Source organism: Syngnathus typhle, linkage group LG5 (assembly GCF_033458585.1).
Source record: "Syngnathus typhle isolate RoL2023-S1 ecotype Sweden linkage group LG5, RoL_Styp_1.0, whole genome shotgun sequence".
NCBI classification, from domain to species: Eukaryota; Metazoa; Chordata; class Actinopteri; order Syngnathiformes; family Syngnathidae; genus Syngnathus; species Syngnathus typhle.
In genome coordinates this window covers 7,693,916-7,720,969 of record NC_083742.1, presented here as the reverse complement: position 1 = coordinate 7,720,969, position 27,054 = coordinate 7,693,916, and the positions used below count along the sequence as shown (strand labels likewise).

At 40.2% G+C, this 27,054-nt stretch overlaps 1 protein-coding gene across 3 annotated transcripts; it reads left to right on the top strand.

Moving 5' to 3' along the window:
• Positions 1-735: 735 nt before the first annotated feature.
• txnrd2.2 (thioredoxin reductase 2, tandem duplicate 2) lies at positions 736-20,338 on the top strand. 3 transcript variants are annotated; one of them, XR_009714362.1, is made up of 18 exons: positions 736-829; positions 1,193-1,258; positions 1,351-1,407; positions 1,485-1,629; positions 2,043-2,117; positions 2,843-2,921; positions 3,165-3,227; positions 4,705-4,775; positions 7,717-7,736; positions 8,176-8,267; positions 8,340-8,514; positions 12,315-12,451; positions 13,920-14,015; positions 14,257-14,349; positions 16,935-17,006; positions 17,164-17,261; positions 17,341-19,033; positions 20,239-20,338. XR_009714362.1 is itself a non-coding variant. In XM_061277685.1 (17 exons), the coding sequence occupies exons 1-17, from the start codon at positions 754-756 to the stop codon at positions 17,462-17,464; spliced, it is 1,539 nt and encodes a 512-aa protein (XP_061133669.1). In that variant the 5' UTR covers positions 736-753; the 3' UTR covers positions 17,465-19,390. The 3 variants fall into 3 exon arrangements, 1 of the variants encoding a protein (XP_061133669.1); XR_009714361.1 differs by having other exon boundaries at positions 20,160-20,300; XM_061277685.1 differs by lacking the exon at positions 20,239-20,338 and having other exon boundaries at positions 17,341-19,390.
• Positions 20,339-27,054: the final 6,716 nt, after the last annotated feature.

Sequence of the window (27,054 nt, the reverse complement as noted above, 5' to 3'; positions counted from 1 at the left end):
CCAGATGGGTTATGCTTTCATTTCATTCTTCATTGTTGTGACAACATGAGGCAGAAAAATCCAAACTTTGAGTGCTCTGGCATAGGAGAATTGCTATAATTGCATACTTACCAATGAAATGTGCATATAGTGCTTCTCCACTACTATTATTACTACAAACGTATGCCAGAGTTCCATAATAGAGGCAGAAAATAAAATGAAATTGTTGCAGCAAAATCAATGTATTGAAGTAAGGTATTCAATAAGTGGCAACGTAAGATGGCCGAGAGGTGGTTCAGGTTTTCACTAAGGTGTGGAAGTTAGCATTGTTAGTATTGAAAATAATTATATCATAATATAGTAATACTAAATGATTAAACTATTACATGTTTTAAAATAAAAGATCTGTTTAATCGGTGATGTAGTGTATAAAATATTGGAATTTTCAAATAATTACTAGTATTGGCTAATCCATAGGAATAGTAATAATTACTCTACCTAGGGTCGAAACAAATAAAATTTAGTGAGTGACCTTATTGGTATTTTTTTATATATACATATATATGTATATATATGTATATATGATTAACTATCATGTGTATATATATACATATATATATATATATATACATATATACATGTATATATGTACACGTGAATTCAGACAGATTCTCGAGATATGGCAGTACATATTGTGTGTACTGTTTTTTTTTTTTTTAATCAGGCAATCTTTGAACACCACAGAAGAAATCGGGGTCCTTTCATAATAACAATATGTCTGCGCTCTGTAGAGGTAGACACCGTTGGAAACTAATCAATTGGTGTCATATTTTGTGCAGAAACTTGACAGGTAACATTTTATTTTGTTGCGACTACGCGAGTACATACGCAATGCGTCTAAAACATCTTTATCGGTATTTCATTATCTTCGGCGTGGTAACAAGACTCCTAAGAGCCCCTTACTGACCAGTGTTGTATTGGGAACACATATCGAAACAAACTCTTAGGATGATCATTTGGCTGCGTGAAGTGAATTCGTTCTATATTAAACAGAAATGCAAACATGTTTGGTTACACAATAAAACACACATTAAGCGCTTCTACCTAGTTCTTTTACTGCCATTATGTGCTTTGAATGGTTTATATTATGTTAATCAAATATGTAGTATATGTATTGCTGTCAAAGTAAGTTGTCTGATTTTGCAACGCACAGGAAAGTACGACTATGATGTGGTCGTTATTGGAGGTGGCTCAGGGGGCCTTGCCTGCTCCAAAGAAGGTGAGCTCTGAAAGGAAGAAATGCATCTACTTACTGTGCACAATTCATTTAGTCGAATAAGGATGTAAAAACATGTGTGCTGTTACCAACAGCTGCACAACTTGGACAGAAAGTTGCTGTTCTGGATTATGTGGAGCCCTCTTTGAAAGGTGAATGCGTCCTACTACTACTCACATTTCTCATAATATTTAACATTTCTGAGGTATCAAATTGATTTGTGACACAGGCACCAAGTGGGGTCTTGGTGGCACATGTGTCAATGTTGGCTGCATACCAAAGAAACTCATGCACCAGGCAGCTCTCCTTGGAACTGCAGTCAAAGATGCTAAAAAGTATGGGTGGCAGATCTCGGGACCAGTCTCCCATGATTGGTAAGGTCTGGAATGAAGTTTCATAATGATTGGTGTTTGATAAGCAAACCCACGAGTGATCTAACAGTGCCATCTAGTGACATTTCTTAGGTAATACACAAACAGTTTCCCGGTGTGACCCTTAGTGGGAGTAGCGAGCTAATGCAGGGTCAAGCGAGGAAAACCGGGGAAGCTATACAATGGAATTTTCAATAATTGTGTCAAAGTTAGGACAAAAAAACAAAACTGAGTAGGACGTGCTAAAAAATATGACCGATTTGCCATGAATTTATTAAAGCTTGATTGATATATTTTTCAAATAGTCATGAATGACAAAAACAGCACCATCTAGTGCACAGGTGTCAAATGCTGCTGCAGCAAACCTAGTATGCATTATTTCAGTAACAATTAACATATATGTTTGTGTGCTGCAGGATTACCATGGCTGAGGCTGTTCAAAACCACGTCAGGTCTTTGAATTGGGGTCACCGGGTTCAGCTCCAGGACAAGTCAGTGGCACACAATGAAAAAAAAAAAAAAAAAGAATTAAAAAAAAAAAAAAAAGTCCACATGTACTGTAACTCAACTTCTTTTTATTTTATTTTTTTTATCTACAATAATGTTAGCTCCTTTCACGCAGCCCTTTTTAGATTATTTTTCCACCGCTTATACCCAGCAAACTCAAGCCACAGCAGCTGTATAACAGCACTCACAGCAATGTCCACTTTGGTGGCGAGTTCTGGATTAAAAGCATCAATTAATTTTTCACGAATTCAAGAATCAATTCATTTTTGCTGTGTTGTGCTCAACACTGGGTCGAGAAAGGAGATGACTCTTTACCTTTGCATTTAAAGAATAAAAAAAATATTGTATTGTTTTCCTTTTGAAATAGCAAACGCTTTATTTAATGACAGAATCACTCCATAATCATTGCAATGTTCTGCAAGACCTTCATACCCCAATCTATGCCCCTTTACACTACAAATAATTTTATTTCAATCATTATATTACATTGGTAATATTATGTATTATCTAACTACTGCTGGCTTTTTGAATTATTGCTGATCAGGTGGGTCCTCTCTCTGCATTGCATTATATTTTTCTTCTTGTCTTTGATTTTGTGTGAACAATGTGTACAGCATTGCATATGCTTAACTTCTCATAACATATCAAGATGCAGAATGAATGACACGGACGTACAGTTCCGTCACAGTTGGGGTCGTTTGTTTTGCAGAAAGGTGAAGTACCTAAACATGAGAGGCAGCCTTGTGGATGAACATACAGTCAAAGCAGTGACAAAAGCTGGGAAAGAGGTGGGCTGGCCATTTCTAAGAAATGTATGAATTAATATCGTAAAGCCAGTTACTGAACCATTTTAGGAACTGTGGTGGAAGTGCAGATCATATTGACTCCTACTGGGAGCAATGACACTAACATTTTTTCCCTTAATGGTGCCAAATGTTTTATAGAGCACTTGCCTTCATTTGACATTTCCTTGTTTTTTGAAGGATATGACTGTGACTGTTTCTTTCACATCCTTATCCCCTCTGATGCAGATGACCCTGACTGCCAAGAACATAGTGATTGCTACGGGTGGCCGACCCAAAATCCCCACAAATGTTGGTATCAATTGATTAATTATTATAGTTTGTTAGTATTGTTATTGAGTGCTGTGAATAACTGTTTGCCCTCTTCCAGATTTCTTCTTTTTGTGGAAGTTTGTCACATTTAAAATTTCCCCATCATCTAACAAATTTAAACAGCGTATGAGTAATTACACAAATAAACACAAAATTACATTTCTTTCAAGCTTGGGTCTGGCCACACATTTGCATTCGTTAACAGTATCATTAGAAGCGTCAGATAGCTGGCACGTAGTACTTAACTGTTAAGCAAATTTTTCGACATGGTGACAAGATGTATTTGTTTTGTGTTTGACACGGTGTCTCTGCTGCATGTTTTTGGGGGCTGGCTTTCCTCTTCTGACTCAAACATGCTTGAGAACAAGTAGCTACTCGCCAAGTTGATTGATTGATTGAATATTTATTGATCCCCAGGGGTGGGGAAATTCAGGCCCCAGCAGTATTCATACCACAGAGTGGGTATACAAAAGACGCACAAATGGCATGAGCGCAACTCAACAGGCTCTCATAAGGCTGCCACACAACGGCGCCACAAAGAAAGCCAGAAAGTGCTCAAGATAAAAGCCATCAAAGCAAAACAAAGATAAAAGACAAAGGAAAAAAAGTAACTGTGGCCAACCAGCACCCCTCAATACAAGAGAACACCCCAAAACACACTAAATAGCCTCCACGGGGTCCATAGACAGGTGTAGGGGCAGTCCAGTTCAATGGCGCCCAATGGACCGTGGTCGTGAATCGGTGAAAAACATCACAAAGCAGGCAAACGTGTGAGCAGCGTCCTGGGCACCCAGTCGGGTGCACGTGCAGATGGTCACCACGGGGCTAGCATGGCGAAAGTCGTTGGTTCCGACGAGCACGAGGGAGCGGACTCCCCACAGGGGTTGCGGCTGCAAGGCCAAGGCGAGGGACCCGGTCATCACTGCCCGGATAAGCAGGAAGCCGCCGTAGAGTTACGCCGGTCTCGACCGATGATCCCGGTCCCAGGAAGAAAAAAAAATAATAATACAAAATATCCGATCCGAAGAGATACCGAGGTGCGGTAGAAGGCACCAGCATCGCCGAATGGACAAAAAGACAGAAAGAAAAAGGAGAAAAGAAATAAATAAAGAGGAAAAGAGAGAACACTGCTGGGAGGCAGCCACTTACGGCGCCATACCGGAAAAAAAAAAAGTTGCAGGTCATCATTATAACAAACACAGTATGGTATTAGTCTCACTGCTCTAAGCTTGAGGTGGGCTGTCTTATTTGCTTCAGAAGAGACGACCCCAAAAACCCAATCATTTCAGCAAAATTGGATCGCAACTATTCTATACTTTCAATTCTTAGACATTTGGATAAAGTGTGCCATTGATGGGGAAACATATGTCTCATTTTAAGGAACTAAAGAAAAGCTTTAGGGGAGTAATCTGTTTGTTGTTTGGTGGATCTGTTTACAACTATAACTCTATTCCAGATTCCGGGTGCAATGGAACATGGTATCACCAGCGATGACATATTCTGGCTGAAAGAGTCACCTAGAAAAACGTAAGCATCAACTTCAGCAGCCTCCATAAATATTGGCACCCCAGGTTAAGATGTTTAGCTTCTAATGATCTTAGTTTAAACAAAATAAGTAATAGAGCACCAAAATAAAAAAAGGAAAATCCAACTTTTAAGTCAAATGCAGCTTGATCCAATTTTCTCTGAGTAAGCTTCTGCAATAAAAAAAAATGTATCTAAGGCTTTTACAATATCTTAATTCCACAAATTACTACACATTGACCATTGTTTTGTTTAATCATGTACATAAACTATTTTAGCTGTGCTTTATATGATATATGAAATCACAATATAAAATTATAGTAACCAAAACCATTGCTTTTGAATTGTGATTCAACAATTATTTAAAAAAAAATCATGTGACAGGCCTGGACATTAATAATGGGGTACACTCTTTAGAAAACATTGAAAATAATTTAGACGTAGGAATCAATTGTGGTGTGTCTTCTAATTGGCATGACAGGTGTCTTCAAACTTGTAATCGACCTATTAGGGTATTCGCCCTAGCGGGGTCAACACCTTTGGTAAGGGTCCTCAAATGCATGGGAGCTCATCCAACCAGTGTACATGTGCTTTGTGAACTTGTAGAAAGCATTTCACCAGGTCTGTGAGTACAGGGTACCGCACTAGTACCACAATAAGTTATCGGGGTCTCGTTTGACCAATATCACTGTCTGGTCCACATTGCCGGCAGTAAGATTTGTTTCCAGTGAGGGGTAGACCCCGCTGAGGTCGCCCTTTGTTACCAATTTTGTTCATAACTTCATAATTGATAATAGATTTCCTTACATGTGATTAATGATGACTTTTGTCAGATTCAGTTAAATTCTGTGACCACTCTGGGTTTTTCTTCCATTAACAAAGAGCAACCAAAAATTTTGTCTATGTTTTATAACTATGTTTAACTTGAAGACAAAAACAAGCATATTAGTGATAACTTGCTGCACGCACTGACGCTCAATCGCTGAACCAGCACATCCCGTTGTCACGTACTAGTGTCATTCATCAGTGACGTTTTTTTCCTTGTTTCTCATTTTTCTCTCTTCCTGTAAAACTGTCTTCACCTTGGCAATTCAGATTAGTTACAGGTATCCTGCCTTATACCGAACAAGCCCTTTAATCCAACCATTTAGCTTCTGTCATCACCTGGTTAATTGGTCTATCTCAGACGTTTCCTCTTGGCAAAGCACACAGACAGTGACTCGTGGTTGCGGTGTACCTGGGTCCCGCTGCTCGTTTGCGTCATGGTGACAGATACCATCGAGTACATTTCGAGGCCAATTGCAGAAGGATTTGGAAAATAACACAATTTTCTATGGTTTGGGCTTTTTGCAATGCCTCATTGAAAAACAAAACAAATATGATGCATTATTTCCTTTTTGATGTGCTTCATAGTCAAAAAATACTTTATCATTACCCCCGTAAAAGTTACGGTGGAATGTGTTATTGAATACCCCCACTGTTACCAGTCTTAAGCAATTAGCACTGGGGTATTCAAATTTCGCAAACCCTCATGCATGTATCAAAATGAACCACTTAGAAATGCCACTTTGAGATCAGGATGTCATTTCATGGCACCTTTGATCTCCAAAGCGATAGCTTGATTTTCTTCCAGAAGGCTATAGCACCACACACACACTACTAAGAGGATGTTTTGCTGCAGAGCTGTCATGTGTGCAGGTGAGGTCAGACAGGCGCTTTCTGGAGGCGGAGATAGTATGGGGGGAGGGGGGGGGCAGGTGAGTGATCAGTGTCTAATGGGCCTTGGAGCACATTACACACCTGAGTGACATATCTTGCCTTACCCTGAAGGCAAGGGGAAAAACACAAGCACGTGGCGGTGAGACTGTTAATGTGCAATGAATATTTACCTGGACTCCAGAAATGTATGTTGACAATGTGTTTAACGAATTGCAAAACTCACCATTAATGATACAGCATAAAATAAATGATGACCTAAATACAGAAGACGGCGTCATCATCTGCCATTTGTGTTTGGTGCAATTGACCGACATTTGAAAAAGCTGTTCCGGTAAAAGGTTTTGGGCACAATTACACCAAAGACTAAGTGGTAGGAGAAATTGCACTTCATTGATGAAACTATGTCCATAATGAAGAGTCAAGTCAAGTTTATTTGTATAGCCCTAAATCACGCAGTCTCAAAGGGCTTCACATCGACAAAAAATTGACAATTATTCTCAAAGCATCCCCTGATCTTAAGCTCCCAAAAGGGCAAGGAGTAAGCGAAGAGTAAGCTTTTTTTACCTGTTCATCTTAAACCACTCAATATGTGATAAGTGCGTCTAGGCATTATACTGACACGAGACATTGAGGCTTTTAGAGGTTAATCTTCGCATGGGCAAGGACGGGATTTGCTGCAGGCACTCTGAACTGCCAAGTACGTGCAGTCCTAAGGAAGGCACTCTGGTATAAACAAGTGAGAGCAGGTGATGGGCTTCACTCAGCAGACTTGTATGTGGATCTGAGCTCTGAACATGGTGCTCCCCATCCACAGGGATTACTTTAAATGGTAGCAATTAGACCTCCTAAATGCCATGGATCTTAGGGTTGGATTAGACCTGTTATTTACCTGGACCACACACACCAGTGAACAGGGCAAGCTTCACACAGTAAGCCCAGAGCTGGAATCGAATCTTGCACCTCTGAACATAGAGGCAGACATGCTAGCCGATGTGACACCGTGCTGGCAGTATTATCTAAAATTCTGGAAATCTTTAAATAAACTTTTGACTAAAACTGTACACTAAAACATACGCATGCACACACACACACACACACACACTCTCACGCACACATCTACCTGTTAAATATTTATATACAGTCTGTACAGAAAGACTGTCATACACACGTGATCTTACAACGTCTTTCTATTACACTAAATAGTCCTTTTTATTTGTGTTCACAGGCTTGTGGTTGGAGCGAGCTGTATCCTTTCCTGCCAACCAAAGTTGCATGTAAATAATCACTGCTTGTCAGTGCAGGAATTATGCATTTGTAAACTTAACTTAAATGTACCTCTTGGCATCAGGGCAGTGTTGCATAAATAACCTGAAGTGTTTGTTTTTAACGTCAGTGTGCCAGATGGGAAAGCCTTTTAGTATTTTTTATTTTTTTTACAATGTAAAACACATATGATTGCCATATGTGAAACTACTGGACAATAAACAAAATGACATTTTTCCAAATACAGAGAACCACTGAGTGCTATTTAGGTTGCTACTGTTACAACCTAACCTATGTTATTTGGTGTTGTTTTTTTCTTCTTTAGGCTGCCACCTTAAAACACAACTGTATGATTTGACCCCACTTCTGGTATTACTTAACATGCATGAAAAACACAACAATTCCCTAACCTACTGCTTAGATGTAGCTCTGGAGTGTGCAGGCTTCCTTACGGGCATTGGCTTGGACGCGACGGTGATGGTGCGCAGCATCGCCCTCCGGGGGTTTGATCAGGTATTTTGGAATAGACTAATGTCATGATGGGAATTTGTGTTTTTATCATTTCATCTTTTTTGCCTTTCACAGCAAATGGCAGCCTTGGTGACAGACTACATGGAATCTTATGGAACCAAATTTGTACAGAAGTGTGTCCCTAAGAGAGTGGACAAACTTCCATCAGGAGCCCTGAAAGTGACCTGGACTGATGCTCGGACAGGCAACGAACACAATGATACCTACGACACTGTGTTATGGGCAGTTGGTGAGTACGTTATCGCATGCGAGTTTGTGGAATAGCTCGTACATTGTTTTGCAGCAGGGGATTAAACTGTCTTCAATCGTGTCAATTCTCATAAATCGTGCTGCCTTATAACAACAAAACAATTGCCGATGGAATAAGGACAATATACACAAGTTAATCCAATGATGCATTTAGAAACACAAAGGATAAAAAGATGTTTTGTGCCATTATTTGACCTACATTATCAGCAACCTATTGTTTTCCTGTGATATACTGGCGAATCTGTCAAGTGTGCCAGAGTGCCCCTCTCCCAGCCATAATCCAAGTTCATTGTCATTCTCAATCGAGTGCAGTGTCAGCAAATGACAGTGGAATCAAAGCTGAAAACAAAGTCATAAGGTCTGAGTGATGGAATAACCAGGGGAAGCGTTAATCACCCAGCAATAGCTCATTGGCTCTCTGGTTGGAGAGGGGCAGGATGCACCAAGGCACAGGGTCACTGTATTCCCCTCTTTGTTCTGTTTTTCCCGGATCATCCTGTCTGTGCCAACCCAGCGGAAACCAAACCCGCATCTGTCTCTGCCATCCCTGCCTGTGGACATTTACGCACTAGCACTAGCAGCCATTTAACTCTGCTTATATCTTTTGTATCATGTGTCAGTTCACATTTTCTACCCTATCAACCTAAAGATTAACCCAGCACAGATGACATGAGGCCCACTGTAGCGTTGTGGAAAGCCTTTAAATCATCCAAATACCTCATGACTAACCTTTTCAAGGTCTCTCTTTATTATCTCATGAGTATTTTTTTATGTGGCGATGAGAGAGTGCTTTGCCCATATGCGTGTGACAGTAACAAGGATGTGCGTGACCCTGCAGTCGCAGTGACGTTTGCCATTTCCTTTTGTGGCCAAATTCCCACATCATTTCGGCGTGAGACCGCCGGCGTGGGCCTTATTTGCATTGAATTCTGGAAACAGTTTGTATTGTCACATGGGTGAGCTGCGGTGACCTTTATATTTCCTTTCTACTTTTGACTCGTTTAAACGCAGCCAAGTGCTAGACTGCTTACGGCCCAATAAAACAGTCAAGCAGACAACTTAAGTGTCCCCGAGTGCAATAAGCTTCTATGTATTTTAGAATCTTGTGTGTGTTTTTTTGAGCAACTTGGACGTATTAGAGCCTATCATTAAGTAAAAATCTCAGTTTTTTTTTCTTTTGTTGGACTTTTCTTGTGATTTAATTTCCAAAGTGCCGGTGATAACCAAGTTGAAAAATGTGATAATCATCATGAACTGGATCTTGCTATTAAATAGGAAAGCCATCCACACACTACATACACAGGAACATGTAACGCAAAATACATACACAAAGCACCTTTATCAAATTCTGGCAGTGATAGCAGAATGAAGATGAAGGCTCTGCCAAAGGATTTCCTCATGTAGGACAAATAAAGGATTACAGTATTTTATCTTATTCTCCAAATTGAAGATGCACACTTAGGGTTAAATAACAGGGCAGCTATGGCAGAGTTGTTAGGCTCATCACCTGCCATTGTGGAAGAAGCTGGAGACGGTGTGGTGATGGACCATCCATCCCCAACGACTCCCCACCCAAGGCACAGAATTATCAAATATTCCAACATTTTAAAGTAACTCTTCCCGGAAGAGCTGACACTGTTACAACTGTAAAGGAGAGACTAAATCCCGTGTTTCCTTCTATTTTAATTTTCTGTAATAACCAGGTGTCGCAACACTTGTTATTTTAATGTACACGGTGAACTGCTGGATGCATGACTTTTTTTTTTTCTTCCAATTTAGTGAGAAAACAGAGCAGAGCTTAGGCCCTTTGATCCCTGCATGTAGGACTTATGAGTGTGAGGCCACTTCCGTTTACTGCGACCTTACACTATAGAGGCCAGGCAGGTTTCAGGCCTCTTTGGGGTGATTAAAGGCCCGAGGGGTCCGAGGGACTGTATCACCACTGTCTAACATCCTATCTCCCAGCCATGCATCCCTCCACCTTTCCCCTGTTCCTTCCTGTATACATGGCCGCTCCCTTGTCCAGGTGCAATACACCAGGAAACAGAACATTTCCACTTCCTTTGGACAAGCAGACATTGGAATTGGCTTTTCCGCCTCAGTGCACACCACAGTACTCTGGAATATTATTCAAAGAAAAACCCTGTGTCAGGAATGGGCAACTTCAATAATGAGTGGGTCACATTTTTTTATCTGCCCGACTAGGGGGCCATATTGGACGAGACAATTCCTACCCAGATTGATGACAAAAATGCCATTTGAATTATAGACAAATTACATGTTGGACCACAAATAGCAAAGATCCTCATGGTAGTTACGTCCTTTGAAATGCATTGGGAAACTTCAGAAACTCTCGTGCAGCTACTGAGTTGTGTGCTGTGCTTGAACAAATTTGCTGCAAACTAAAATGATGCCACATATTCTAGCCATCTTGTTAGCTTTAATGTTTGTTTTGCTACTTTGTCTTTGTGCACTTGAAAAAGAAAACGAGAACTCCCTATCCTTTTCTCTAACAAAATGTTTAAACATACGCACGATAGCAGTTTTGTGCATTATTTGCAGTCCATTATCTTGCCAGTCAGTCGGGTCTTAATTGATCTGCATGTTAAAATCTTTTTTGGCTTGAACATTGAAGTTTGTTTTTAGCATCCTGTATAATCTGCTGGCCCCAAGAAAAACAATGCCATGGTTCCCATTTGTCTTTGTTCATTTAATTGATCAGATAAGTGTTCATTTTTTTTGACTGATGAAGGTTTATTGTTGCTAATTAGCCTAGCCATCTGGAAGCTTCCTTAGAATGTCACAACAGGCATTGTTCAACGTGTGTCTGCATGGGCATGTACTCCATCCAACCAAGTCTCTTATCAATGTTGTGTCCTTGGCATACAATGTGGTCTCTCTAAAAGTGGAGCTACAGACAGGAAGCCCCAATATGGAAGGGAATAGACTTAACTTGGCAATTTTCTAATGTTTTTTTTTATTTTTTTTAAGCATTTTCCCTAATGAATACAAGTAAAATGTCTATAATTTTGCTCCAGTACATTATAATCTGGTGGATTCAAGGCTTTACGAGGGTACAAACAAGTTACTTTAATGAGAATACTGGATATGTTATCAAATCAACTTTTCCAGCGCTGTATATTTGAAGTAATCAGTAGTAAAATTGGAAGTTACATATTTGGGGGAAGAACTGTCTTACTGCCTTCACCCCCTTTTCTTTTTTTTTTTTCTTCAGCCACCCATGTTGTGGAGTAGACAGGTCCCTGTTGTCCCCCAGTCTGGGGGAGAACGTTGTTCTTTGGCTCCAGCCAGGAAAAGGATCTCGGGGGTTTGTTATTTTTGCTTTCCGATAGCATCTACATGTGTACCTCAGACTTGGGTGTTTATTATGCTGCCTTGACTAGTTTTGAGGAACTACGTTGAAGGAGGAGGGTGGGGACTATGTGGTCAATTCGCCATCACCATGGAGATTCCGTGTTGACTGCATCAGTCGCCGGTCCCCTCGGAACGTCACACATCACATCCTTGATTTCTGATTGAGCTGTCTTTATCATTTTGTTTTTTATTATTATGCACATTTTTTACATTATAACTTCTGTTTATATATATTTTTTCGTTTAATACAATCCAAATAGATTATAGCCATTACAATACGTAACGGGAGTACGTGCGGTGACACGTTTGCTACACTGTAATGATGTTTGCCTCCAAGCAGACATGTCAGCAGTGTTTCTTGATCACTCAGCACAATTTCTAATGATGTCTTTATGTTTACTGCAGGTAGAGCTCCAGAAGCAAAAGCTCTGGGTCTCAACAAGCTTGGTGTACAACTCAACAAGAAGACTGGGAAGATCATTGTTGGCGTGGATGAATCTACCTCTGTGCCAAACATCTATGCTTTTGGGGACATAGGCCAGGTATGCATTCCTACCAAATTCTCTGCCCCTTTTGAAAAAAAAAAAAACATTACCATCATTTTTAAATGCAAATCCAACACTTAAATTCAGTTGAATGCCAAAACGGCATATAGGTATTAAACAGCAGCTTTTCAGTTTTCATTTCTTCTTTTACTTTAAACAAATGACGTGTTTATTTTAGAATTGGACCCAAAAGTGCAAAAGTTCAAAAACAAAATGTGCAGTGAGTTCCAAGGGTCAGCAGCACCTCTCATAAAGTTCAATGAAAATGTTAACAAATAAATTGCTCCCTATTCTTTTATCAAATATATACTATACGTAATTGAAATGTCAATCTTTTACACAACTTTGCTTAAAGTTCAAAAATAAGTGCAGCATTGCTTATAAAGTTAATTGTGCTGTTTGACGTTGAATATAATAATCCATTCCCCTACAGAACAAGGCATGAGCACAAAGATTATCTTGAAATATGAATATAAGAGAATTTACAATTGAGGCCAGGTTTTGACTGTGACTCACATTGCGAGTTTCTTGAACCTCACTGCTTATTATCAGGATTATTATCAGTATAATTCATAAAATCTGCCAAAACCAACCAAAAATCACAGATTGCATTGTCTATTTTTCCTGCATTAAAATATGACTGCAAGAGGACAAGAGAAAACAAACAACACAATTCAAATAATAAAATAATAAATAAACGTGACAACATGATAGATCGGACCCTGAATTGTAAATTTGTGTGGATTCTATTCAACCTTTAATTTCTCACTATGGGCCTCTTTAAAAGCATTTATATTGCTGCTACACTGTTTTCAAGCTGGACCATGTAAATACTGGTTAGTTGTAGCTGCTGTAATGTCGGTGTGGCCTTCTTTTTTTTTTTCCCAACACAAACAGCTGTGTGCTTCCTTCCTGTCTCCCAGGACTCATGATGACACGCACAAACACTCATAGTCTCCTTTGACAGACAGCTTGCTTTGATGAGTTGTGCTTCACGCCAATCTGTCTGTCATCTTGTCAACGCAGAAGGAGGCTTGTTTTTTTTTAAGCAGAAGTTTTGATATCTTGCTCTAGTTGTCCACTGCATTTCTTGTTTTCTTTTCTTCTCATTGCCAAATGAAGTGCCAAGAAATGCATTAAAATGACAAAAGCTATCTGGTATGTAAACGGTTGCACATCAGAGACATTTGCAAAGGGTGCAGAAGATGTTTATGACAACAGGATGTGTAGTGGAAATTTAACAGGTCTAAGTCATGCCTTTAAAATTGCCCCGCAGCCCTACTATTTCCTGCACTAGTCAGATGTGTGTCTGTCTGTGTATCCATGTCTGTATTTTTATTTGCTTTGGCTCACGTTCAGAACAATACACCATTAACCTTGGAGAAGTGAAATTCGTATGCGACGACAATTTACAATGGGACGTTTACAGGTACACCGAAATAAGCGAGGCGGTCTTCTGTTTCAGGGTCGTCCTGAATTAACACCCACAGCTATTAAAGCAGGAAAACTCCTCGCCCGCAGACTAGCTGGCCACAGCGCAGAGTTCATGGACTATGATAATGTGAGACATCTACCACCTCTTCTCCATTTAATACTGTAGTATATAATAATATCAAGCACAAAAGTGAAAATTGACAAAGTTAGGATTGTTTTTGATTGATACTGTCTTGTTTAGTTGTCAAATTGTACTTTCAACTAAACTAGAAATGCACAGCAAAGTCTATCTAGATTGCTATTAATCTTTGTACTGGTAGAGAGAAATAATGAGTAAACTCAGAAAATCCCCCTTTCTTTTCTTGTAGGTACCAACTACTGTGTTCACCCCTCTTGAATATGGTTGTGTGGGCCTATCTGAGGAGGAGGCTGAAATCAAGCATGGCAAAGACAACATAGAGGTAAAAGCAGAATAGGAGACTTGGAATGACCCAATGTATTTTTGGTTACAATTGCAAGCAAAGCACTTAAGTCCAGTCAGTGAATTACTTGAAATGGTAAAAAGTAATCGAAATGGTGTATTGCCAGAAGTTAAAAAAACAAGCAAACTTCAATTCAGAATTATACAAAAAAAATCACCATCTCTAGACTTATAAAATGTGCAACTCCAGTTAAAAAAAATAATAATAATTTTTAGAGGGGAAGTAAAAATAAAGAACGGCTGAATTAACTTATTTGCACGAGTGTGCACACCATCTTTAAACTGGGGATGTGTCTGTATTCACTTTTAAGATCCTTCTTGTCAGAATTCCCTTTACCTTAACTAATGCTCCAATTCCAGCTAAAATCCCCAAGAGATTTTCTTCACGGCTTTTCATCAATTTTGGAAAGTTTTTCACTTGTTGATAAAGTGACTGTGTGCCATGTCTCCACTTGATGATGACAGCCACATCACACCACCACATTGTCAGTTGTTTTTTTTTTGTTTGTTTTTTTTCTTCCCCTCTCAAAAATGTATATTTTTTTTCCCCAATGGTACAAGTTATAGGTCACATGAATTTCAGAGAAATGTTCTAAATTATAGATCACAAAAACCTAGCATTTGAGCAGGGGTGTGAAGACTTTTTTTTTTTTCTATATCTGATGTATATCGTTTATTCCTTTAATGATAAGGTGCACCATTTGCTCAGTCTGCCTGTATTTTGCATCGGGTACGGAAAGTTGGAGGTTTGAGTTTCACTATGTTTAACAAATTTGGACTGTTAATTTGTTTTGATTTTCATTGTTGCTACTATTGTTGTTGGATCGATTTGTTTATGACCTTTTAAATTTAATGTCATACAATGTGAGTTTGTCGAAGATATACAGTCAAGTTGGGGTTGACTCTATTTAGTGTATTTGCAACAGGGATAGACCAAAAGTCTGGCCCAAAATTATTTGAGCTTCAATAATAGTATCTATACCAAAGGTGCTATACTCATTCAGATCAAAGTCTTTATGCAAGTGGGGTGAAAAAAAATCTATTTTACTATTTTCTTCTCCAATTCTTTGGCATGAGAAGTGTAACGTAATAGCATGCAATATTATCTTACTTGGCAAACTACTTAACACATGAGTCAGAGCTTGATCACAATTCAGTCCCCTCCCAACATAGGAGAAATTAAGCAATGCAACGCTTGAAAACATGAAACTTAAATGTTTTTGTTTTGTTTTTCACTTCTTCCTCTACATAATAACATGGAGGTCTTCATATTGTTGTCTGTCTTTGATTTTCACATTGTCTTTTATACTGTCAATTTGATTAGGTTTTGGGGGGTTGTCTAAAAATCCATCATCCGTGCACAAGCAACACTTGCCAGGATTGTCAGTTTTCTGCTTCCTCCATCCAAGATGGGAAAAAAAAAAAAAGGCAGAGCGAGAATGTCCCATAACTCCTAAAAACACAAGCAGTACTAAAACAAACAAGTGTGTGTTTTCTGTGCTCGCGTACGTGAGCAGGTTGCCAGATGCCGGCCGACACCTGCACAACACCGTGGATAAATGGTTTAGCCGCTAAGGTGGGGCTCTCGGCAATGAGTGACAGGCGAGCAGGAGGCCTGATTGAGGTGTGTGCGTGGTGATGACAGGCATGCTTAGATCTTAGGAGGAGCTGCTGCGCTGGCCCCCCTCTACAGCTGCATGCTCCTTCAAACTTGTGTTGGCACGCTCGCCCATTGAATTAAACGCATTAAACACACATTGTCAGTCCTCGGTTTGAAATCTGTCAATGTAACGAGCAACCGGGATTTGTTTTCCTAGTTGTGCTTCTCTTTTCAATATTAACATCACCATGTTGAGATGAATTTGTGTACCAACGCAATGTTAAATCTTTTTGTTGCAATACAGTTTTCTTGCTTTACTTACACACAAGAGATAATATTTACACAAGATGAGATCGTCATCGCAGGTTTTTTTTTCTCTTTGACTAGTAAGGGAAACCAAAGCATGAATATATAACAATATAACAAAGATAGTGATTTGTTGTTACATGACAAGAGAAAAGGTGGCATGATGCAGTAATGCATCTGCCCGCATCACATCTTACATGTATATGCTTTTTTTATTTTTATTTTTTTATAAATATTTTATGCACTGATAAATTTTCATCTGTAATTCTGACTGTCCTCACATACACTGTCCAGCAATGAGTCTACTCCAGGGTGTGCAAATGGGCTGTAAAAGTTTTTTTTTTTTTTTTTTTTTATAACATCACATAAGCCATGGGTTTAAATACATGACATTTTATTTTAAAAGCCCTTGATCGAAAGTTGGTATATTGTTTGTTAATAGTCTAATCGTGTACAATAGGTTAATAACAAATTTACAAACCCTTGACCTCATTATGTGTGACAATTAGTTACTATTCCTGACACCCTGCAGAGGATTGGCAGTGTCACAGATGCCCCCTAAAATCTACCTTCATATGACATCACAAATTCCGCAAGCGCAGCATTTTAACGATGAGACATTTGGTCCTTCAAATTGTCTTTTTTATGCCTCTCTGCAGGTTTACCATGCCTTCTACAAGCCTCTGGAATTCACTGTGGCAGAGCGTGATGCTACCCAGTGTTACTTGAAGGTAGGCTTAAAATACATAAATTGCTTTGGAAAGGAGAATGCTCGCCCTCAGCTCGGCTTACAGAAGCACAACTTCAAGAAAGGTTCAAGAGAGCTCCATCCAAATCGTAATAGCTTGTTGGCACAACACTAACCTCGCAAATTCTCTGTCATCTCAGGTGGTATGCGAGCGGCATGGTGACCAGAAGATCTTGGGTCTGCACTTCACTGGTCCAAATGCAGGAGAAGTCACGCAGGGCTTTGCCATGGCCCTCCAGTGAGTCACTAAATGCTTTTATTTGTAGAATATGACATCTGATGTAAATTAATAAAGTGACAATGTGTATGTTTCGCAGGTGTGGTGCCACATATTCGCACCTCTCGGGGACAGTGGGGATCCACCCGACCTGCGCCGAGGAGCTAACCAAGATCAACATCACCAAACGTTCTGGACTGGATGCCACAGTCACCGGTTGCTGAGGTTAAAGCCCCGGTCTCTGAACACTGAGCACACAGGGTAAAAATAGGTTAGTTGTGTCCAAATTATAATTCTGGTTCAGCCTGCTCTTTCCTACTCATCCATCTAATTGTAGTTTATGGTATGCCAGTCACTAACTGTTGGTAGTCAAGTGTATATTACAGGGATTACTTTTTTTTTTTTTTTTAAAGCTCACCATTGTTGCCAGTTGAATCAGTATATTCTCATGGTGCAAAGTTTCTAAATCAGATTTGCAAAAGCCTCGACCGCAGACAGACTTTTGAAGGAAAGACTCATAAATCAGGATTAAACCCTGTTCTCAGGGTGTCGTTGAAATTATGCAAGAAACACAGAGCAGGTTCGCACATTTTTCTTAAAATATATTCTCCAAATATTGTTGTTACTCTGGCTGTACTTCCTGTCCATTAGTCTTTAAGGTGACACATACCAAAACGTCCCACCCCCCCTACACTCCTCCCTCTATGACACTGATGGATGGCCTCTGGCCCGTCGCCGCAGCGACACCGCCCCATTTCCCACAAAGAGTCCGCTGGTCAGTTGGTCAGGCATCCTGGAAAGACTTGACCAGAGAGATGGGCCTCTCGTACGGTTTAGAAGCCTCTCCTTATCATACCAAACTCTCTGACGCGACATAAAACAATACCGCAGAACGGTAAACATCTGCAGGCTGAGAGCATGCAGCAGCACTCTGTGGGCACCACTGCTTGAGCAGCTCCGCAAATGCTGTCTTACTCATTGTTACCCAAAGGTGGCAGTATTGCCTGCTAATTTTCATCCAGAGTGGAAAAGAAAGGATAAAGTTGTCACCAGATAAAACCTAAACTCTACTACATTTGTCTTGTTGGTTTAATTCCCTTAATCCCCCACAAGTGATATGCGTTTTGTTGAAGTTGGAGAGTAGACTGGATTGATTGGTGCTCCAACCGCTAAGGCTTATCTCGCGTATTTACATGGATGGAAGGTTCACGCTCAGTAGTCATCACCTTCCGAGATAAGCTAAGTTGTTTATATCAATAGCCGTAATAGCAGATAAAAGAGTTTTCCAAAGTGCCCGAATGTTTAACCTGCTGACTAAACTGGAATTTCTCATTGTGGCTTATTGAGCCCAAACTGGGTTGCTACACAAATTTGGGGGCTGAAATGGTGGGTGTTAGTTTATTTTTAATCTGCCCGGTCTGATTAATGATTCCGATGAGGGGAGTGACAGCGTGCCTGGCGATGGAAAAAGAGAGAGCAGGCTACCAGGTTTATTTGGACCTGGCCTGGGAGAGAATGAGCTGAGTTTCAGATGGGTTGGGGAAGGATGGGGAGGGGGGGGGGGGGATTCCTGTGTGCTCTGTTCAGGGCCCGAGTGCTGACAGAAGAACCCTGACCTCCGCTCAGCAGGAACAGCTTGACTCTATCACTCTGAGGACAGAGGGCTCACGTGCTGTGGTGCCGCGAGTCGGTTTTGGATGAAGGGGGGTACCATATGACCGCAACACCGAGCTGATAATTGAGTCTATATTCCTGTGCTTAGCAACACGGCGGATCAGGGTTCAACATTTCAGGTAACCAGCTAATGATGACCTGCACTAAAACCCAAAACTGGGGAGTGCTGGGCTGATGTCTCCTGGTTGCCAACTTCAACTTCAAACGTTGTAAAAAGAAAAGAGAAATCTCATTTTCCATGAAAACTTTGTGTTATGAAATGTATATGTAAAGTAATAACACTGGCATGCATAGTGGTTATATTAAGGTTGGGATGTCCACTGATTATACGTGTACATAGTACATGCATGTACATACAAGTGTGCCTTTGTCTAAATTATTGTATAATTATCATATTCCATGAACAAATAAAATATTTCAACAGCTCATTGATAACTAAAGAGCTTGTAGGAAAATAATAATCATGTATGCTCTAATTTATGTCCGAGACTTATTTCCCACCCGAAAAATGAAAAGTACAAAAAAAGTGGACAAAAAAATGCCCTTTAGGCAATGAAATCAGCATATGTGCAAATGTTTTCCAGTTCACAAGTTTAACAGCTCAACAAGATTCATATGTTGAATTGTGAAACCAGAAAGAGCCCTGAAAATACTTCAAATCTGCACGCGCATGGCACTAAGCATACTACAAAAAGAATACATTTTTCAGCTGAATTTATTTTCTGGAAAAAAAATCTTTACTTCCAAATCTATTTTGTATAAGAGGCTATGTTTTTATTAGTATAGCGCTGGCTGTATCTTGCCTGAGGGTCAAACCAGATGTGAAAAAATGGCTGATACATGCTGTATCATTTAGTTATCAGGCTTCCAGGAAAGGGATTTGTAAGAATTATTCCCCCTCATTATTCCCAGTAAAACCACAACTTGGTGTTTTTATGCCTTGATGAGAAATTGTTCAGCAAAACTAATAATAACTTACTACTACTAATAATAATAATTACCCTAAAATATGTTGTTTGGCGGTTTTTAGTTAATAAATTTGGCAATCTTTTTAAATGTATCTTATTTCATGTCATTCTTTAACTTCATAATTACTGCATATTTTGAATCATCACTATGAACGCAAAACATGTTCACCAAGGGTGAGTACAGGTAATCTCAACTCACGCTACACGGATTTGCCTTCATATGAAGCCGTGTCGCCAGGGGTGGTCACACTTTGACCCGACTCGTCTCCGCTGACAGGTTCCTCTGCTATGCAGCCCTGTCACTCAACCCCGTGCACCAACAATGGCAGAAATTCCAGTATGTTTGTTTGGTTAAGGATGGCTCTCTGAAACCCCTGAACCTCTTCGGGATCCACAGCGGCCTCCGTCACCCAATGTCAGTCCAAATCCAGTCTGCAGGAGTAAAGTTCACCCCGTGTCTCAAGAATAGGCAAGTCATTTAGTATTTGTATCGCTTAATAGAATGCTAATTCTATTCTTTCCACAGACACCTTCAAGTTCCTGGGAACCACAATCTCTCGGGACCTGAAATGGACCGGCCACATAGACTCTGTCCGGAAGAAGGCCCAGCAGAGGCTGTACTTCCTGAGACAGCTCAAGAAGTTCAACCTGCCGCGAGAGCTTCTGAAGACCTTCTACACTGCCATCATCCAGTCTGTCCTCTGCACCTCCATCACTGTCTGGTTTGGATCGGCCTCCAAACAAGACAAGCACAGACTACAACGGACAATCAGAACTGCAGAAAAGATCATTGGAATCAACCTCCCATCTATCCAAGACTTGTACCTGTCCAGGACCAGGAATCGGGCAAGGAACATCTCTACAGACCCTTCTCACCCGGGTTGCAGTCTGTTTGAACTACTCCCCTCCGGACGGCGTTATAGAGCTCGGTACGCCAAAACCAGCAGACACAGAGACAGCTTCTTCCCCCAGGCTGTTGCTCTGATGAACTCACACCACTCATAGAGTCTCAGAGACATTACTGTGCAATAACATCCTGCTCCTCACACCTTCTTGAATTTGTCTACACTGTTTTTGCATTATTCACATGTCCTGAATGTTGTTAGTCACCTAAATGTTGAACAGAGGGTGTGTTTCTACCGAAGTCAAATTCCTTGTTTGGCACGCTCAAACATGGCGAATAAAAAAACTCTTGAACTCTTGAACTCTCTTATGTTCCTCAACAATGGAGCAAACAGGCTAAATCCACCTTGAAATGCACTTAGTAGAACATGTCAACATGTCAGTCTCTGTTGGCTACTACGTTCCGTCTTAATCCAGCCCCATTGAATGCTGACAGTTGTCTGTGAGTCAGACATTCACGAGGCCTTTGTCACCTCAGCTTTTGAGTCGTAGCAGCTCCGGCGAAGAGCGGAATCCTCGGACGGACGTTCAAACACACACGCTGGGTATTAAGCTCCACGACCATGCAAAAGACGAAAGGGGAGGAGAATGCGATACATACCTTATGTAAACAGAAGAACCAAAATGACGCAGAGAGAGAGTAGTAAAGGCTCAACCGAGGGCGAGGATTATCTTTGAGAAATGAATAGAGGCCAATTATGAGTGCTCTTGTGCTGCCAGTATCTGTCACTCTGAGATCCCTTCAGGGCCCAGACAAGGTATGGTGCCTGAGAATGGGGGTCTTTGGTCTGGTTGATTTACTGTATTTTTTTAAGTTACATGAACTCAAAATTTCAAAACAATATACCGATATAATTTAGTAATTTTGTGAAAATTGTCTTTCCTGCCTTTCATCCCAAAGAAATAGTATTATATACAATTAGGTGTTCTTTGTCTTGTCCCCCAGCATCAAGATAAAAAAATGAAAAAAACTGCGCAAATTCTTTTGGAGCCAACAACTTGCTTTCTTCATTTTGTTAACTAACATTGTTGCCATAAATGTCAATTTACATTTTCAAGTTGTTCCAACTTTTACATTTCCCTCCCAAAAAAAGTTGTGCTTTAGTTTTTACGGTGTCAAAATTGTGCTCTTGGGGAGTCTCAGCTTTAAGAAAATCATAAAGGTAAAAAAAAAGAAAAATCTATGGTATGATGAGTGTTGAGGAAGAGTTGCTGTCCGCAGTCTCCTGAGTCCAAGGACACCGTTTCATTTTTTTATATTAATACTCCCCTACAAAAAACATAAAGGTTGTCTCGTTTGTGTTTCTCATATTAGAATGTGCTCCGATGGTCGCCTTAAGAAAGATTCGGTCAGCACAATTTCTCGACTCTACTTCAACCAGAAACATAGTAAAAAAAAATTAAAAAAGGTCAGCTCTTGTCAGCAGACGAGTCCCGTTGGTAGCCCAGTGGAGGTGGTTGAGGGCTTGTGAAATGAGCTTATCTGACCCCTGATAAGAACAGGATACCCTTAGGAATGGTCTAAATTCAATACACATGGCGGCCACCGTGGCTTTTATCAGAGGGGATGTGGCTGTTTGAAAAAGGAGTCCGCTGTTGCACGGTGCTTGCGTTGGGTCTTTCGAGAAGGGTCCAACACAACACGGCCTGCAGAACACAAATGCTTGTGGCCACTGGCCAACAAAAAGAAAAGGGTGTGTGACTATTATGTCATACATTGCGAGTTTACTCCTTGGACATTTCCGAACAAGTAATTATGTTGGCAGACTGATCCAACGACTAAGGTGTTTTCCGACTCGGTTAGTTTTCATTATGTCATGAAATGCAATGAAACATTATATTTTCATGGACAGTACATCTTTTTACTTTTCAAGTTTTTCATTAGTAGTAAGTAGAAGTAAGTTCAGTTGTATTAAAATACACTAATCTACAGGTAATCTAACTGTGCTGTTCAAAAAAGCAAGTACAATTATACAACTTTTAATTGCAATACATTTTTAATGGATTACTTTCAACGTAGGTGCAATGTTAGTGTTCAGACGGTGAATAATGTTGCAGCAATAATGTTGCTATAATATGTTTTTTTTTTAAGTAACTCTGGTTCTTAGCATTGTATTTTACGGTTGGTCATTATGTTGGTACTTTGAGACCTAAGTATATTTTCTGAGTAGTACTTGGTGTTTCAAGTTTGAGAACCGCTCAGTGAGGGATTTTGCTATCATATGTCAAGCCTGCATTTTATGAGCAAAGCATTTGAGAGCTAAGATTTGATGTCACTCCAATGTATTGAAATAAAAATGACACAACACTGATACTATTATAGAATTTATTGAAACATTTTCTTGTTTTGAATTGCGCAGGGGACAACATTGGCGCCATTAATCTGAAATATAAAGAAGCAATTTAAATTTGTGGGCTGCCAGAAATTCTGGTATCGTCTGGTAGGGTTTATCATGGTAGCTTTCCATGGAATGCTTCAACAACTGTGGGATAGATGACATTAGGAGCATGCATTATTGGGGATCTTCTAACTTGTCATCCATCACTGTCATCAGTAGGCTGAACGAGATGCAAAACTAATGCATGGCCCAGCCGCACTCAGACAGTATTCAATTGTGCTTGTCGAAGAACTTTTATAGAGAAAATCTTCACAGCATTTACCCTACAGGGTTGGAAAATTGTTTGGTTGCTATCAAAGAAGCAGAAACAACAACAAACAATGCAATTGCGACTGATTCGCTAACGATTGAGGAAAATTAACAAAAAGAGCAAATGCTTAATAAAAATGGCTGATATTGATATATTTAGTGGCCATTAGGCCTCGCGCATTTTTGGCATTAAACAGCATTCTGACTGCCAAATGATTTGTTTGCTCTGACCTGTTATGACGAGGGTTAAGTGCAAATTCTCCCACTACTGCCGAGAAGGGGAGATTATCGTTACGCTTACCGCTAGTTTTCTAAGAAAAGAATAAATGTCATGGTAATTGATGGTCTCCACTCACATACATACGCTGGTTTTTGCTACTGCCGATTGTGCGTTTGTGAACATGCACGCTAAGGCTATGCTGAGCTTTAGGGTTGGCTTGTAATGTCACGCAGATCGACTGCATGCAGGATAGGCCCCCTGGCTGCTGTCGATGTCTCCCTGATTGATTCTCTCTCTCTCCTGTTTAGGCAATACAATCTATGTGGTGGGACAAGTGGCTCGTAAATAAATCACACTCACACACAATGCAGTGAGGATCAATGTCTGTGGCTCACAGCTAGGCAGGACTCATTTATTTGTTGAGAGACTGCTTTTATGGTATTTGTTGTTGATGATGTGCGTGTCGTGTATGAGTGTGTGCGACATGGTAGCAGGCATGAGAGTGTGAAAGTGGAGTTGGTGCAGAATTTGCCCGGTTCTCCCTTTCCAACAAAATTCACCATGATGAAAATGTGGCAAAATAGCCTGCTCTGTAGGATTTTTTTTGTTTGTTTGTGTTGATGTAAGCAAATGTTTGTCATTATGTTGTAGCTCAATGTGAGACTGCATTTCTTGTTCAGAAGACCTTGTATACTGCATTCAATGCATCTGTTCTCTGCAGATTTTCTCTTGCAAGATATACATGACGAAACAACACTTAAGGGCTGATTTTACTCAAATTTGCACGTGCAAAAACAAGATTGTATCCGCCAAATGGGCAAAATCCCAAAGTAGTGTATGTGTTGTGGAAGGAGTAGCTACAGTTTATGAATTTAGCACACACAATGTGATTCATCGAAATTGAGGTTCATTTTTGTGGCTGGTTTTGTATCAAAAGGTTGATGGGTACAAGTTGACACTGCTGGGTAAAGTAAGTGGTGATGTGGCGAATGGATCTTGTAATCTTTTGTAAATATTTTTCAAATTACAATTATTATTAGGTTGAGGTCAGCGAACGAGCCACTGAGACACTTGCTGTTTAAGGTTTCAAACAATTTGTGACAAAGGGCAACTTTGGTGCAGTCTAACCCGAGCTTATTAAAGTTAACAAACAAAACAAATAAATGACTAAGACCATGAAAACTAACTCAATTCAAAAGACTCAAGTCAAAACCAAATACAAACTAATGAAAAATCCCAAACTATTATACAAGCTTCACTGGAAAGAATTTGTGTTGAGGACTCAGTTATACCTACAAAGGGGTCCAGTTCCTCATACTCGTGGGGGACCCCAACCACAGAGCTCTCTGAGAGACATGATTGAATGCTTTGCCCAAGTCCAAATCCCAGATGTCCTTGCAATATTGCAGAGGCCTGTCAACCAAGACTGGAGTTGCCTGGTTGGAGGTTGTAAGGCTTTACAACCTCCAACCAGGCAACTCTTGTTGGAGCACCTGTCACCAAGGGCCTTTTTCACCACCTCAAAGATAGACGACCCACCTCTATTGCTTATATTTTGCATGCTGACATGTCTCAGACTTCTAAATGATGATCGGAAAGCCATTCGAAACGTTGTTTCTTTGACAAAGCAATTCAAGTATTCCAGCTGACAAGAATTGCACTGTAATATCCACTGATCTGGAACTAAATAACTGGATCATACAATGTGTGACAACATGACAGAAAACGGATTTATCACACTTTAATTAATACTGAGAAATGCAGTCTGTAGCCAATTTCATAAGAACAAAATCAAATCATCTGACCATGAGAAAATGCTTCATCTTTAAAAGGGAGGGTTAGAAACCAAAAAAAAAAAGCTGATAAGAATATGAGCTTAATTCTTTAGGTTACCTCCCTCATTACTATTCCAAGGGAGGATGCTTGAGATAGTGATGTGCATGAGCTGTCTCCTTCCTTGCGTGATTATTAAACTTGTGCGATGGGCAGGCCACTCACTCCTCACTCTCCTCGGCCTCTTCATCCACACCTGAAAGTTCCCCAAGGACAACAGGAAAGGGAGTGTTTGAAAATCATGAGATGATACAATGCGCATCCAACACACTCCAACGCACGCTATCCTCTAAAACAGAGGGAGATAGGAAGAAGGTCCATACAATGTGTTTGAGTGAATTCATCAGTGTAATTTAGAGTTGTTGGAACTCTAGAAGGATGATTGAAAAAAGGCACAAAATATAATAGAGTATTTGTCTATGTCGTAAACAGTTTAATGAAATGATAAATTTAGTGAAGTCAACAAGAACAGACCCCCCCATCCCCACCCCCCTTGGACTTGTTCCCTCCCTGTTGTTTAATGCTTGAATGCCAAATCTCGATTGCCAATGGTTGAAATGTCACTTGCCCATCTAAATGTATCACACTGTGGTCCGGCTGTTACTCAGCCTTCTAATTCGGTGATGAGCTGTAAAGTGACCTGCGTGTTAGACTGTGTGACTTAGTGGGGAAGAGTGCCGTTCCAGGGATTTCCTTTCACACATTCCCTTGGGTGAATATTTATACACACCCCCAATCCCTAAACTTCAACGTCACTGGCTCCTCGAGGCCTTTAAGGGGGCTCTGTCTCTCAAATGCACGTCGACATTGTTCCAAGTATCATCTTTGGCCTCGAGTAAACTGAGAGGCCAGAAATAATTGATGATGATCTTGGCTAGGCTATCTGTTGGCAGGGCTGCCAACACTTTCTCCTACTTGCTACTCAGAAGGTTTGTTCCTGAAAACTCCATTTGCACTAAACGACTAGAGCTCCAATTTATCATCTCATTTTATGTGGCATGCTGTGTTGCATGCAGTAAACTGGGAAACATTCAAACACAAATCTCCAACTATACTTAACATCTCTGGATTGATGAACTTGGTGTTAGGTGACTTCAGGCAGAATTATTTTTTGTTGTTGTTATGATGTACCCATTGCCTCCTTTTTAATGCTTCTTAGGATAATGCCTTCAGGTTTAAGATAAATATATGTATTTTAAGCAGTATTTTTTTGTTATGATGTACCCATTACCCCCTTTTTAATGCTTCTTAGGATAATGCCTTCAGGTAAGCTGTCCATGCCTTACATCATCTCCCACTGATCCAGCCAGACCCTTTATTGTTTCATTTTGGAGCATAGGTATCTGATCACTGACTTTAATCCATGGCCATAGAAGAGGTTTAAAACACTCTGGTTTCATCTAATCTTCAAGCTCAAACCAATCCGAGCTTGAAACCCACCTTTCTCTGTGATTGGAATGGACAAATAAAGGGCTCTCCCAGAACTCTTGTGAAAGAGGTCTGTGTGCTTTGTGGATTAGGCCTGTGCGTGTTTTCTCAGTCTCTCGTTCTCAATTAGACTGAAAAGA

Coding starts and splice junctions, on each gene's coding strand:
- txnrd2.2 (XM_061277685.1), top strand. CDS start 754: ATGTCTGCGCTCTGTAGAGGTAGACACCGTTGGAAACTAATCAATTGG. Junction 3,228..4,704: donor GACCCAAAATCCCCACAAAT/GTTGGTATCAAT, acceptor ACTCTATTCCAG/ATTCCGGGTGCAATGGAACA. Junction 8,268..8,339: donor CCCTCCGGGGGTTTGATCAG/GTATTTTGGAAT, acceptor TGCCTTTCACAG/CAAATGGCAGCCTTGGTGAC.